This window comes from Heptranchias perlo, chromosome 19 (assembly GCF_035084215.1).
Source record: "Heptranchias perlo isolate sHepPer1 chromosome 19, sHepPer1.hap1, whole genome shotgun sequence".
Classification (NCBI taxonomy): Eukaryota; Metazoa; Chordata; class Chondrichthyes; order Hexanchiformes; family Hexanchidae; genus Heptranchias; species Heptranchias perlo.
In genome coordinates, this window is record NC_090343.1 from 30,958,228 (window position 1) to 30,970,453 (window position 12,226).

Consider the following 12,226-nt stretch of genomic DNA (forward strand, 5'->3'; position numbering starts at 1 on the left):
TGTCTGACCAGGCCAGGGTCAGAGCAGTGCTGGAACACACCTCAAATCTCCCTCTCCCTTCTCTCTCACTCCCTCTCTCCCCGCTCCCTCTCTCTCCTTCTCCTCTTCCTCCCTCGCTCCCTCTCTCACTCCCTCCCTCTCTCCCGCTCCCTCTCTCACTCCCTCCTCCTCCCTCGCTCCCTCTCTCACTCCCTCCCTCTCTCCCCGCTCCCTCCACCTGCTTGCGTGCTTTCTCTCTCTATCCTTGTGCTCTCTCCATTCCCACTTTGTTCACTGTTCTTCTCCCCAATCCCATCTGTTGCTTAATCTTGTCCCCTAACATCGTCTCCCAGTTTCTCTCCCCCATCTTCTCGCTCCCTCCCTCCTGCCGGCCTCCGAGGTGACTACCTTCTCCCTCCCTCTCCTTTTTTTTACCACCTTTGCGGCACACTTGCTTGCATGTGCTCTCTTGCTATCTTCCCCACCCCCCCATGATTTGTTGCTGCCTTTCCCCCTTTTCTTTATCTCAGTGTCTCCAAGCCACATCTTATGTGCAATTCTAAACAATTTACATTTATGAAGAACTCATTACACAGAGAGATCATAGAGTGCCTTACTCGGTGGTGGATAGTAAGAGGACACGCATAGAATCATAGAAGTTACAACATGGAAACAGGCCCTTCGGCCCAACATGTCCATGTCGCCCAGTTTATACCACTAAGCTAGTCCCAATTGCCTGCACTTGGCCCATATCCCTCGATACCCATCTTCCCCATGTAACTGTCCAAATGCTTTGTAAAAGACAAAATTGTACCCGCCTCTACTACTGCCTCTGGCAGCTCGTTCCAGACACTCACCACCCTTGAGTGAAAAAATTGCCCCTCTGGATCCTTTTGTATCTCTCCCCTCTCACCTTAAATCTGTGCCCCCTCGTTATAGACTCCCCTACCTTTGGGAAAAGATTTTGACTATCGACCTTATCTATGCCCCTCATTATTTTATAGACTTCTATAAGATCACCCCTTAACCTCCTACTCTCCAGGGAATAAAGTCCCAGTCTGTCTAACCTCTCCCTGTAAGTCAAACCATCAAGTCCCGGTAGCATCCTATTAATCTTTTCTGCACTCTTTCTAGTTTAATAATATCCTTTCTATAATAGGGTGACCAGAACTGTACACAGTACTCCAAGTGTGGCCTCACCAATGCCCTGTACAACTTCAACAAGACATCCCAACTCCTGCATTCAATGTTCTGACCAATGAAACCAAGCATGCTGAATGCCTTCTTCACCACCCTATCCACCTGTGACTCCACTTTCAAGGAGCTATGAACCTGTACTCCTAGATCTCTTTGTTCTATAACTCTCCCCAACGCCCTACCATTAACGGAGTAGGTCCTGGCCCGATTCGATCTACCAAAATGCATCACCTCACATTTATCTAAATTAAACTCCATCTGCCATTCATCGGCCCACTGGCCCACTGGCCCAATTTATCAAGATCCCGTTGCAATCCTAGATAACCTTCTTCACTGTCCACAATGCCACCAATCTTGGTGTCATCTGCAAACTTACTAACCATGCCTCCTAAATTCTCATCCAAATCATTAATATAAATAACAAATAACAGCGGACCCAGCACCGCTGTGCCACAAAAATATTTCCACACCACACCTTGTATAGGACAAGGTTGCCCAATATGTCTTGCCTTATCAGGGGAACTCTTCTCTGCTTCAGTTATGCTGTTGACAACCAGGAGGGACAACTAGTGACAAAGTCCATATGTAGTTCCAGCCACTGTTGTTGAACAGAGTTAGTGATTTGGGGCTCGCAAGTTTGGGTCTCAAAATTACTGATGTCTGCCTTATATCTTGCAGTTATGGAACAATTAGTGCAATCCACTTTCCTTTTTAAATTGCTTATCTTTTGACTTAAAGATAATTGTGAGGATTTTTGCAACACTAGTACCTTCCCCTTTTTTAACCATATAGTAATTTTAAAATATGAAGCTATTAAAACATCGACTTTAACTGCTAATAATTCATTTTCTATTTCTTTTTGTAGCAATCTTGAAGAACTGGTTCTGACCTTGGATCAGCTGTTTGAGCTCAATAATTTCTAATCTTGTTTTTAATTAGATTTTGCAACAACTGCCTGTTCGCATTACAAAAGCCAAAAAAGCCAATTTGTGCAGTGTGTCGTTCTCCTCTGAAAGGTGCAACTAGAGCTGTTGAACTTGAGAGGAAATTAGAAGTAACTTCTACAAGTTGCAGCGGTTGTGGAACTCAGGTTAGTCGTACCTGCTCGGGTGGAAGAAAAAGAAATGTTGGATGATTTGACTCATCTCTAGTTCACTTCACTAACTATGTATCCAGCCTTTTGAAGTGAAATTATGTTCCAGTATGGTACAGGGTGATTTTCTTCTACTTTGAGCCCAGGGTACGCTTGCTTCCTTGGCACAAAGTAGAAACAAAAGGAGCGGAGAGCTCATTTTCCATAGGGGTGCCTGCAGCAAGTGGGCCTTACTGCTTGTGCCCAAACCCCTCAGACCAGAGTATCTGAGAGGGGCTGGAAGCAAAGTCCTGGAGCCAACAAAAATGTAGGTGTCTTTTTAACAGGGCCAACAGCCTTCTAGTTGCTATTTTTGAACAACAACCAGACCCTTGGTCCTGTGCAGCTGCACTCTGCTTGATTTGCCCCATTTTGTAGATGCTGGAAACCAGCTAAATTATCAGGGTACACTTTAATGCACACCTCTGTTTTTATGTTCATTTTGGTAAACTGTTGAGAAATATAAATGCCCATGACCGAGATGTCATTCATATAGTATTTTACTATAATGATAATGCAGAGTATGTCGGGGTACACACTAATGTAAGCCAAAAAAAGATAATTTTATTTAAGGCAACAGTGCCCTCCATTTTCCAGCCAAATGGCAACTATTGCCTGAAGGTCTTGGTTACTGATCTGGCATTCAGTCCCATTAGAGCTAGTATCGGACCATTTGTCTGTTGTGATACGAGGGTTTTTGTTTTTAAATATTTTGAGTGATAAAGAACTTGCATTTATGTAGCACTTTTCGCATCCTCTGGATGTCCAAAGTGCATTACAATGTGGTGATGGAACCAGTAATAAATTCTCATATTTACTGTAAATCTGTAATTTAGCTTTGCAAATACATGAAGGTGTAGAACAAAAGGTCATGTGCAGCAGGATTTGGCATCTGAGGGTAATATAAAGTTCACATTGTATCTGACTTTAAGTTGTTGAGAGCACGCAATTTTATTCTGCATTTAGTTTTGCCTTTAGTAACTACTGTAACTTTTTCTAATTGTTTTAATACAGGTTTATATGAAAAAGTTGCGTTCCCATAATGCAACATGTGCAAAATACCAGGAGTTTATTTCTGAAGGTGTGAAAGCATCCATGAAGGATCAGCATCCTAGCCTTAGGTGACTATATTTAAGTATTATGGATTCCTCATAATCGTAAGTCACAGCTATTGAACTGTATCCTTTTTTTTTTCCAGAGATGATCCTTTAGCATGTGGAATGCAGTGCTTCTTAGACTGTATTTTGTGTTTGCTGTTTGGATGTTGGACAGATGTTCTTTCATTGGTAGCAGGTGCATGCTATGCCTCTTATAGTTATAGAGCAGATGCTTGGTTTAAGTCATGGAAGCATTTTAATGCCTTGACTCAAAGTAAAACAAATATAGACTGGACATCAGTAGCACTGGCTGTTGTCACTGATTCTTTTAAACATTCCCACCCCTAACATGTTTCAAATTCACATTTAATCCAATGGTAAATCTCCCATGGCATTGCTTACAGTAAGTTTGGTGAATGGAATATGTAGCATGTTATGCATTACCAGTACTGAATGGACATTACCCCTTTGTTTCTATTGAGGTCTTGCAGTTTCTTGAAGGCTGCAATACTCTGTTGAGGTGGGACTAGGAACATTCTGGAAAAGGCTTTGGCCCAGTGAAGTTGAGATTAGACTTGTTCAATCGTGAATAGAAATTATAGCACAGAAGGAGGCCATTCAGCTCATTGAATCAATGGTAGCTCTTCTATCTACTCTAATCCCATTTCTCTGCTCTTTCCCAATATCCTTTTCTATTTACTTATACAATTCTATTTTAAATTGTGCTATAATTTCTGCCTCTATAATCAATTGTCCAGTCGTCCATGTTCTAATAGTGCTCTGAGATTTCCATGTCCATCTTGTCTGCACCCCTTTTATAATTGCCTGAGACACCTATAGGTGGTGCTGTAATAGGGTTTCTCCATTTAGAGCACTCAATTTCATGGCCCAGATTTTGCTGCGGCAGGGCAATTAACGGCATCTGCCATTAGTTAGACTTGCCCTTGCATGTTTAGGTTTTTTAATTTTTTGCATGGCAAGTTGCTGAAAGTGGAGCTGATAATGACGCTGTGAGGGAAACAGGGCAATCAACGGGGTATCTCCTTAACCAATCAGATTGAAGGATTGAGAAATAGTAAACAGCACAAGGACTGAGAAGGAAGTGTAAATTAGAATGGGTGAATTTAATGTCAAATCAGGTACAGAAAGAGAAATAAAGAGAGGGAAAGAAAGATTGGATTAAGAGTTGGAGGAAAAAAAGACAGGAAAAGTTTTTTAAAGAATTAAAACTTTAAATTTGACATTTTTAAAATCTTCAACAACAATTAATACCTGAAGGAATGAGACGCCACACTTGCAATAGTTAATTTTCAATGCCAGAGAGGTTGATTGGCAGTAATTAACACTTATCATGTCATTAAAAGGGTATTCAGACTTGAAATGACGAGACTTAACTTTCTGTGGCGAGTTTAGTTCGTATCTACCGCACAAATATAGCAATTTCAAGCCAATCAATGCATTTCGATGGTGAGGCAGACAGTGCGATGCCGTTTTCGTGAAGCTTAACATAAAGGGGCAACTCGGACAGCAACTTCTGCACATTTTCGTTTAACCGCGCATCTGCTCCTCGCCTGAAGTTGCTATACCATTTGCGCATAAATATCAGTAAGCATCATTAGCCTCACCGTTATTTTGACAGCAAATTCTGGCCCCGTGTTTTTCAATCACAAAAGCCAGTGGGGTAGATCTTGACTTTGTGCAGTAGTGTTGGCAACCAGTTTTACATGTCTCCCTGTTTTTATCTCCATGGAAATAAAAATTGGGAGAAATGTACAACATTGTGAGAAATGCACAAATCCCAAAATTGGGAAAAATGTACAAAGTCAGCTGCTGACTTTACACTGGTGCACAAAGTCAAGATCTACCCCTGTGACTGCAATTTTTTACTGCGTGAGTCAGCCTGTTGTTCTATGCTGTGGCCACCAGGTGCCACTGTGGAACAAAGATTTGAGAGTTTTTTTCTTCACTTCTGATGGCATCTTAATTTATTTTAGAACTACTCAGGTAATAAAATTTTAAATCATACTCTTAATCTTAAGTCTTAACAATGTTTTCAGGTTTACTTTAGATGTTCCTGTTCCTCTTCCCCCAGCACTTAAGAAAGATGAGGATTCTGCTCTGCCTCTCATTGGCATTCTCCTAAACATGACTGCATTCTGCTCCTCCTAGGTCTTCGAATGCACATCTTGTGCTGTGTGGGAACTCCACAACGCTTCCAGTGTCCTGGACAACCACAGGTTCAGGAAGTGTCGTCAGCTGGAGGAGCTCGAGCTCTGGATTTCGGAGCTTGAGCAACAGCTGGCATCACTACAGTGTATCCGCGAGGCTGAGACCTACGTGGATAGCACGTTTCTGGAGATGGTCACCCCACAGCTTAAAAGAGTTCAGGCAGAGCGGGACTGGGTGACCGCCAGACAGACAAGGAGGACCAGGCAGGTAGTGCAGGAGTCCCCTGAGTGCATCTCGCTCTCTAACCAGTATTCAGTTCTGAATACTGGTGAGGAAGGGGGTTCCTCTGGGGAGTGCAGCCAGAGCCAAGACCACCGCACCATGGGTGGCTCAGCTGTACGGGGGGGGTTGGGGGGGAGGAGAAAGGTCAGGAGAGCAATAGTGTTAGGGGATTCTGTAGTTGGGGGAACAGACAGGCGTTTCTGCAGCCGCAGATGTGATTCCAGGATGATATGTTGTCTCCCTGGTGCCAGAGTCAAGGATGTGGCTGAGCGGCTGCAGAACATTCTGGAGGGGGAGGGTGATCAGCCAGAGGTTGTGGTCCAAATCGGTACCAACGACATAGGTAGAAAGAGGGATGAGGTCCTGCAGGCAGATTTTAGGGATTTGGGAAAGAGATTTAAAAAGTCCTCGAAGGTAGTAATCTCTGGATTACTCCCGTTGCCACGTGCTGGCGAGTGTAGAAATAGGAGGATAGAGCAGATGAATGCGTGGCTGGAGTGATGGTGCAGGAGGGAGGGCTTTAGATTCCTAGGGCACTGGGACTAGTTCTGAGGGAGGTGGGACGTGTACAGGCTGGACGGTTTGCACCTCAACAGAGTTGGGACCAATGTCCTCGCGGGGAGGTTTGCTAGTGTTGTGGGGGAGGGTTTAAACTAATTTGGTAGGGGGATGGGCATCAGGATATAGCATTGGAAAGGAGAAACAAGGTGCACAAAGGATTGGGAGAGAAAGATAACCCTAGAATAAGAAATAGTCTGATCCCACCTAATTCTGTACTAAGAGAGAGTTCAAGAAAATCTAAGATTGGTTTACAGTGCACATGTGTAAACGCAAAAGCATGGTAAACAAGTTTGGTGAGCTGCAGGCGCAAGTAGCCATATGGGAATATGATGTTGTGGCGATAACAAAGACCTGGCTTAAAAAAGGGCAGGATTGGGTACTAAATATTCCTAGATACAAGGTGTGGCGATGCCGGTGATGGACTGGGGTGGACAAATGTAAGGAATCTTACAACACCAGGTTATAGTCCAACAATTTTATTTTAAAATCAAATTGTTGGACTATAACCTGGTGTTGTAAGATTCCTTACATGGATACAAGGTGTTCAGGAAGGATAGGGAAGGAAAGAAAAGAGGCGGGTTGGCAGTATTAATTAATAAGAATATTGCAGTGCTGGAGGGAGAGGATGTCCTGGAGGCGTCAAGGACAGAATCTATTTGGTTAGAGTTAAGAAACAATAGAGGTGCCATTACACTACTGGGTGTATTCTATAGGCCACCAACTAGTGGGAAGGATATAGAGGTGCAAATTTGCAGGGAAATTACAGGGGTGCAAAAGCCATAGAGTAGTGATAACGAGGGACTTCAACTATCCTTAATATAGACTGGGATAGTAATAGTGTAAGGGGCAAAGAGGGGGAGGAATTTTTTAACTGTGTTCAGGAGAACTTTCTTGACCAGTACATTTCCAGCCAAGGAAGGAGGCATTGCTGGATTTGGTTCTGGGGAATGAGGCGGACTAAGTGGAGCAAGTGTCAGTGGGGGAACATTTAGGGAACAGCGATCATAGTATCATAAGGTTTAGAATAGGTATGGAAAAGGACATGGACCACTCTAAAGTAAAAATACTCAATTGGAGGAGGGCCAGTTTCAATGAGATGAGAACAGATCTGGCCTGGGTAAATTGAAATCAGATTGGCAGGCAAAACTGTAAATGAACAATGGGTGGCCTTTAAAGAGGAGATGGTTTGGGTGCAGTCAAGGTACATTCACATGAGGGAGAAAGGTAGGGCAACTAAAGCCAGAGCTCCCTGAATGACAAAAGAGGTAGAGAGTAGGATGAAGCAGAAAAAAGGGGCGTACGACAGATGTCAAGTTGATAATACAAGTGAGAACCAGGCTGAGTATGGACAGTTCAGAGGGGAAGCGAAAAAAGAAATAAGACAGGCAAAGAGAGAGTATGAGAATAGACTGGCGGCTAACATAAAAGGGAATCCAAAAGTCGTCTTTACGCATGTAAACAGTAAAAGGGTAGTAAGAGGAGGATTGGGGCTGATTAGGGACCAAAAATATCTACTCATGGAAGCAGAGGGCATGGCCGAGGTACTAAATGAGTACTTTATATCTGTATTTACCAAGGAAGATGCTGCCAGATTCTCAGTAAAGGAAGATGTAGTTGAGATACTGGATGGGCTAAAGATTGATAAAGAGGAGGTATGAGAAAGGTTGGCTGTACTTAAAGTAGATAAGTCACCCGGTCCGGATGGGATGCATTCTAGGTTGCTGAGGGAAGTAAGGGTGGAAATTGCGACGATACTGACCATAATCTTCCAATCATCCTTGGATATGGGGGGTGGTGCCAGAGGACTGGAGAATTGCAAATGTTACACCGTTGTTCAAAAAAGGGTGTAAGGATAAACCCAGCAACTACAGGCCAGTCAGTTTAACCTCGGTGGTGGGGAAACTTTTAGAAACGATAATCCGGGACAGAATTAGCAGTCACTTGGACAAGTGTGGATTAGTTAGGGAAAGCCAGCATGGATTTATTAAAGGCAAATCATGTTTAACTAACTTGATTGAATTTTTTGGTGAGGTAACAGAGAGGGTAGATGAGGGCAATGCAGTTGATGTGGTGTATATGGACTTTCAAAAGGCGTTTGATAAAATGCCACATAATAGGCTTGTCATCAAGATGGAATAAAAGGGACAGTAGCAGCATGGATACAGAATTGGCTAAATAACAGGAAACAGAGAGTAGTGGTGAATGGTTGTTTTTCGGACTAGAGGAAGGTGTACAGTGGTGTTCCCCAGGGGTCGGTACTAGGACCACTGCTTTTCTTGATATAAATGACTTGGATTTGGATGTACAAGGCACAATTTCCAAATTTGCAGATGACACAAAATTTGAAAGTGTAATGAACGGTGAGGAGGATAGTGATAGACTTCAGGAGGATCTGGACAGGCTGGTGGCATGGGCGGACACGTGGCAGATGAAATTTAATGCAGAAAATTGAGAGGTGATACATTTCGGTAGGAAGAATGAGGAGAGGCAATATAAACTAAAGGGCACAATTCTAAAAGGGGTACAGGAACACAAATTGTTGAAGGTGGCAGGGCAGGTTGAGAAAACGGTTAAAAAAGCATATGGGATCCTGGGCTTTATAAATAGAGGCATAGAGTACAAAAGTAAGGAAGTCATGATGAACCTTTATAAAACACTGATTCGGCCACAACTGGAGTATTGTGTCCAGTTCTGGGCACCGCACTTTAGGAAAGATGTGAAGGCCTTAGAGAGGGTGCAGAAGAGATTTACTAGAATGATTCCAGGGATGAAGGATTTTAGTTACGTGGATAGACTGGAGAAGCTGGGGTTGTTCTCCTTGGAACAGAGCAGGTTGAGAGGAGATTTGATCGAGGTATTCAAAATCATGAAGGGTCTAGACATAGTAGATGGAGAGAAACTGTTCCCATTGGCAGAAGGGTGAAGAACCATAGGTCGTAGGGACATAGATTGGCAAAAGAACCAAAGGTGACATGAGGAAAAACTTTTTTACACAGTGAGTGTTTAGGATCTGGAATGCACTGCCAGAGAGGGTAGTGGAGGTAGATTCACCATGACCTTCAAAAGGGAACAGGATAAGTACTTGAAAGGAAAAAAATTTGCAGGACTACAGGGATAGGGCAGGGGTGTGGGACTGGTTGGATTGCTCTTGCATAGAGCTGACACAGACTCGATGGGCCGAATGGCCTCCTTCTGTGCTGTAACCTTTCTATGATTCTATGATTTTTCTATGCAACTGCTGGTTGCCCCCAACTTCCCCATATCTCCTTCTGCCTCCTTCACTCCAATCCCCCTCCAGCCTCTTTCCCCACCTACTCTGCCTACCCTACCCTCATTCTGCTCACACTGTCCCGTTATTGCTTCTTTTCTGCATTAAACGATATCTGGACTTATCTGTCCACTCTTTCTCGTCCTCTTTTCTCTCCCACTTTCTCTTTGAAAGATATATAAGAGAAATCCAGAGAGAGACAGTGTGTCTCTTTCCCTGTCTATGTCTCTGCCGCTCTGTCTGCATCTCTTTCTCTATACTTCTCTATCACTTTCTGTGTGTGTCCCTCTGTGTCTCTCTTTTTCTCTTGCTCTCTTTCGTGCTCTTGCTGTCTCACATGCTCCCACGCTCTCCTCTCTCTATCTATCTCTATCTTTGTATCAATCTTTGTGTGTCTCTATATCTCCCACTCTGTTTCTCTCCCTCTCGATGTCTGTCTTTTTTTCCCCCATCTGAGTATCCCACCACCCCCCACCTCCCCACACTTTTCAGCCCCCACTCCCTTCTCGCCCACCCCCTCCAATTTCACTCTGTCTCTCATTCTTTTTCTCTGTATCGCTTTCTGGGAGGGAAGGAATTGGAGAGCATGGACGGTCCAGAGCTGGCAGCAGAGGGTAGAAAGTGACTGAATCATCAGCATGCACGTGTTTCTCACAATGGGAAGACGCTTGGCCATGCCCTGAAGTGTATCAAAGCAATTCTGTCTGCTAATGGGAATAGTCTAACTAGGGCTGAGCTTGTTGATTTAGCCTCAGGAGCAAAGATATTGGAATGCATCAAAAAGGGGGATGAGGAAGTATTATGGTAAGTTTGAAGGTGGAGAATTTTGTAAATTAATTTTTTTTTTGTGTTTCTTTTTAAGAACATATGTGGGATAGTGCGGATTTATTATTGTTAATGTATGGCACAGAATAGTTTTTAAATAAAATGTGATTGGATTGAATTAGAGATGACACTACAGGGATGATTCCAGAATCTGGTTGAATGCATAGTACGTTCTGGGAATTAATTGATTGAACTTTGGGGTATGATTGTAACGACAGTGGTTTTATGATCTTACTGATGGAAGAGATTCTATGACACACATACATAATATTTTTATATAGCCATAATACATGCCTACCTGACGTTTTCTTTCCAACTTTCTTGAAAGATCTGACTCGTGCTATGGTATGCTTCTACGGTCCTAATATATGAGCCTAGACAAGGTCGACATGGTTATTTGACTGAAGGTTGGGCAGAGAGGAATTGCAGCCAAATCCAGTCTTTTTTTTAATTTGACATCCACGCGTGTACTTTCCAGCAGGGCTCATTCAATAGCAGTTAAGAGTAGGAACGCAGGTTGATTACACCGCTCCCCCAACCCCATCACTAGTTCAGAGCACAGAGACAATTTTAACACTCCAGCTGCTGCACCGTTTAGGATCAACTAACTCTGGACTGATCGCAAGTCAAACCTGTGATCTTCCTCTTCTAAAGGTTTCTTTTTGAAATGCTTTTCTGTAGCTTAATGCAGCTTTCAATTGTATAAATAGTAAAAGAAGACAAACTCCAGAGTGTTATGTTGAGCCTCTTTTTTTTTCTATTTTTCAGCAGCGTACCCAATCGCTTTACTTTTACCTGTCCATTCTGCAGTGCAAAAAACTTGGACCAAGATGGCCTGGTTGAGCATTGTATTACAAGCCATACAGGAGAATATGGAAGAATGGTAAGATTTTTTTAAAAACACTATGTTATGTAGAGCAGGTCAACCTAAATACTTTAATGGTATCAGTACTTCCCCTTCCTCCATTCTCACCATTTAAAAAATATTCTGTTTTTCTATTCTTCCTACCAAAGTGAATAATCTCACATTTCCCCACATTATACTCCATCTGCTACCTTCATGCCCCCTCACTTAACCTGTCCATATCCCTTTGCATACTCTGTGATCTCCTTGCAGCTTACTTTCCCGCCGACCTTTGTATCATCACCAAACTTGGATACATTATACTTGGTCCCTTCAGCTAAGTCATTAATATAGATTGTAAATAGCTGAGGCCCAAGCACTGATCCTTGCGGCACTCCACTAGTTACAGCCTGCCAACCTGAAAATGACCGGTTTATTCCTACTCTGTTTTCTGTATATTAACCAATCCTCTATCCATGCTAATATATTACTCCCCAACCCCATGAGTCCTTATCTTGTGTAGCAACCTTTTGTGTGGCACCTTATCGAATGCCTTTTGAAAATCCAAATATACTACATCCACTCGTTCCCCTTTATCTATGCTGCTAGTTACATCCTCAAAAAACTCTAAGATTTTTTTCTTCTAGCTTGTTGAAGTAGATAGTTTTTTCTTTATTCGTTCATGGGATGTGGGCATTGCTGGCAAGGCCGGCATTTATTGCCCATCCCTAATTGCCCTTGAGAAGGTGGTGGTGAGCCGCCTTCTTGAACCACTGTAGTCCGTGTGTTGAAGGTTCTCCCACAGTGCTGTTAGGAAGGGAGTTCCAGGATTTTGACCCAGCGACGATGAAGAAACGGTGATATATTTCCAA

General features: G+C 43.0%; 1 protein-coding gene across 1 annotated transcript in view; it reads left to right on the forward strand.

Annotated features, from left to right (window-relative positions):
- The window catches only part of rnf114 (ring finger protein 114), a 30,535-nt gene that overhangs the window by 12,896 nt on the left and 5,413 nt on the right, over positions 1–12,226 (forward strand). The window contains exons 3-5 of the mRNA XM_068000581.1: positions 2,116–2,266; positions 3,323–3,429; positions 11,279–11,393. Of these exons, the coding sequence (XP_067856682.1) occupies positions 2,116–2,266; positions 3,323–3,429; positions 11,279–11,393 (373 nt within the window). The remainder of the gene's footprint in view (positions 1–2,115; positions 2,267–3,322; positions 3,430–11,278; positions 11,394–12,226) is intronic.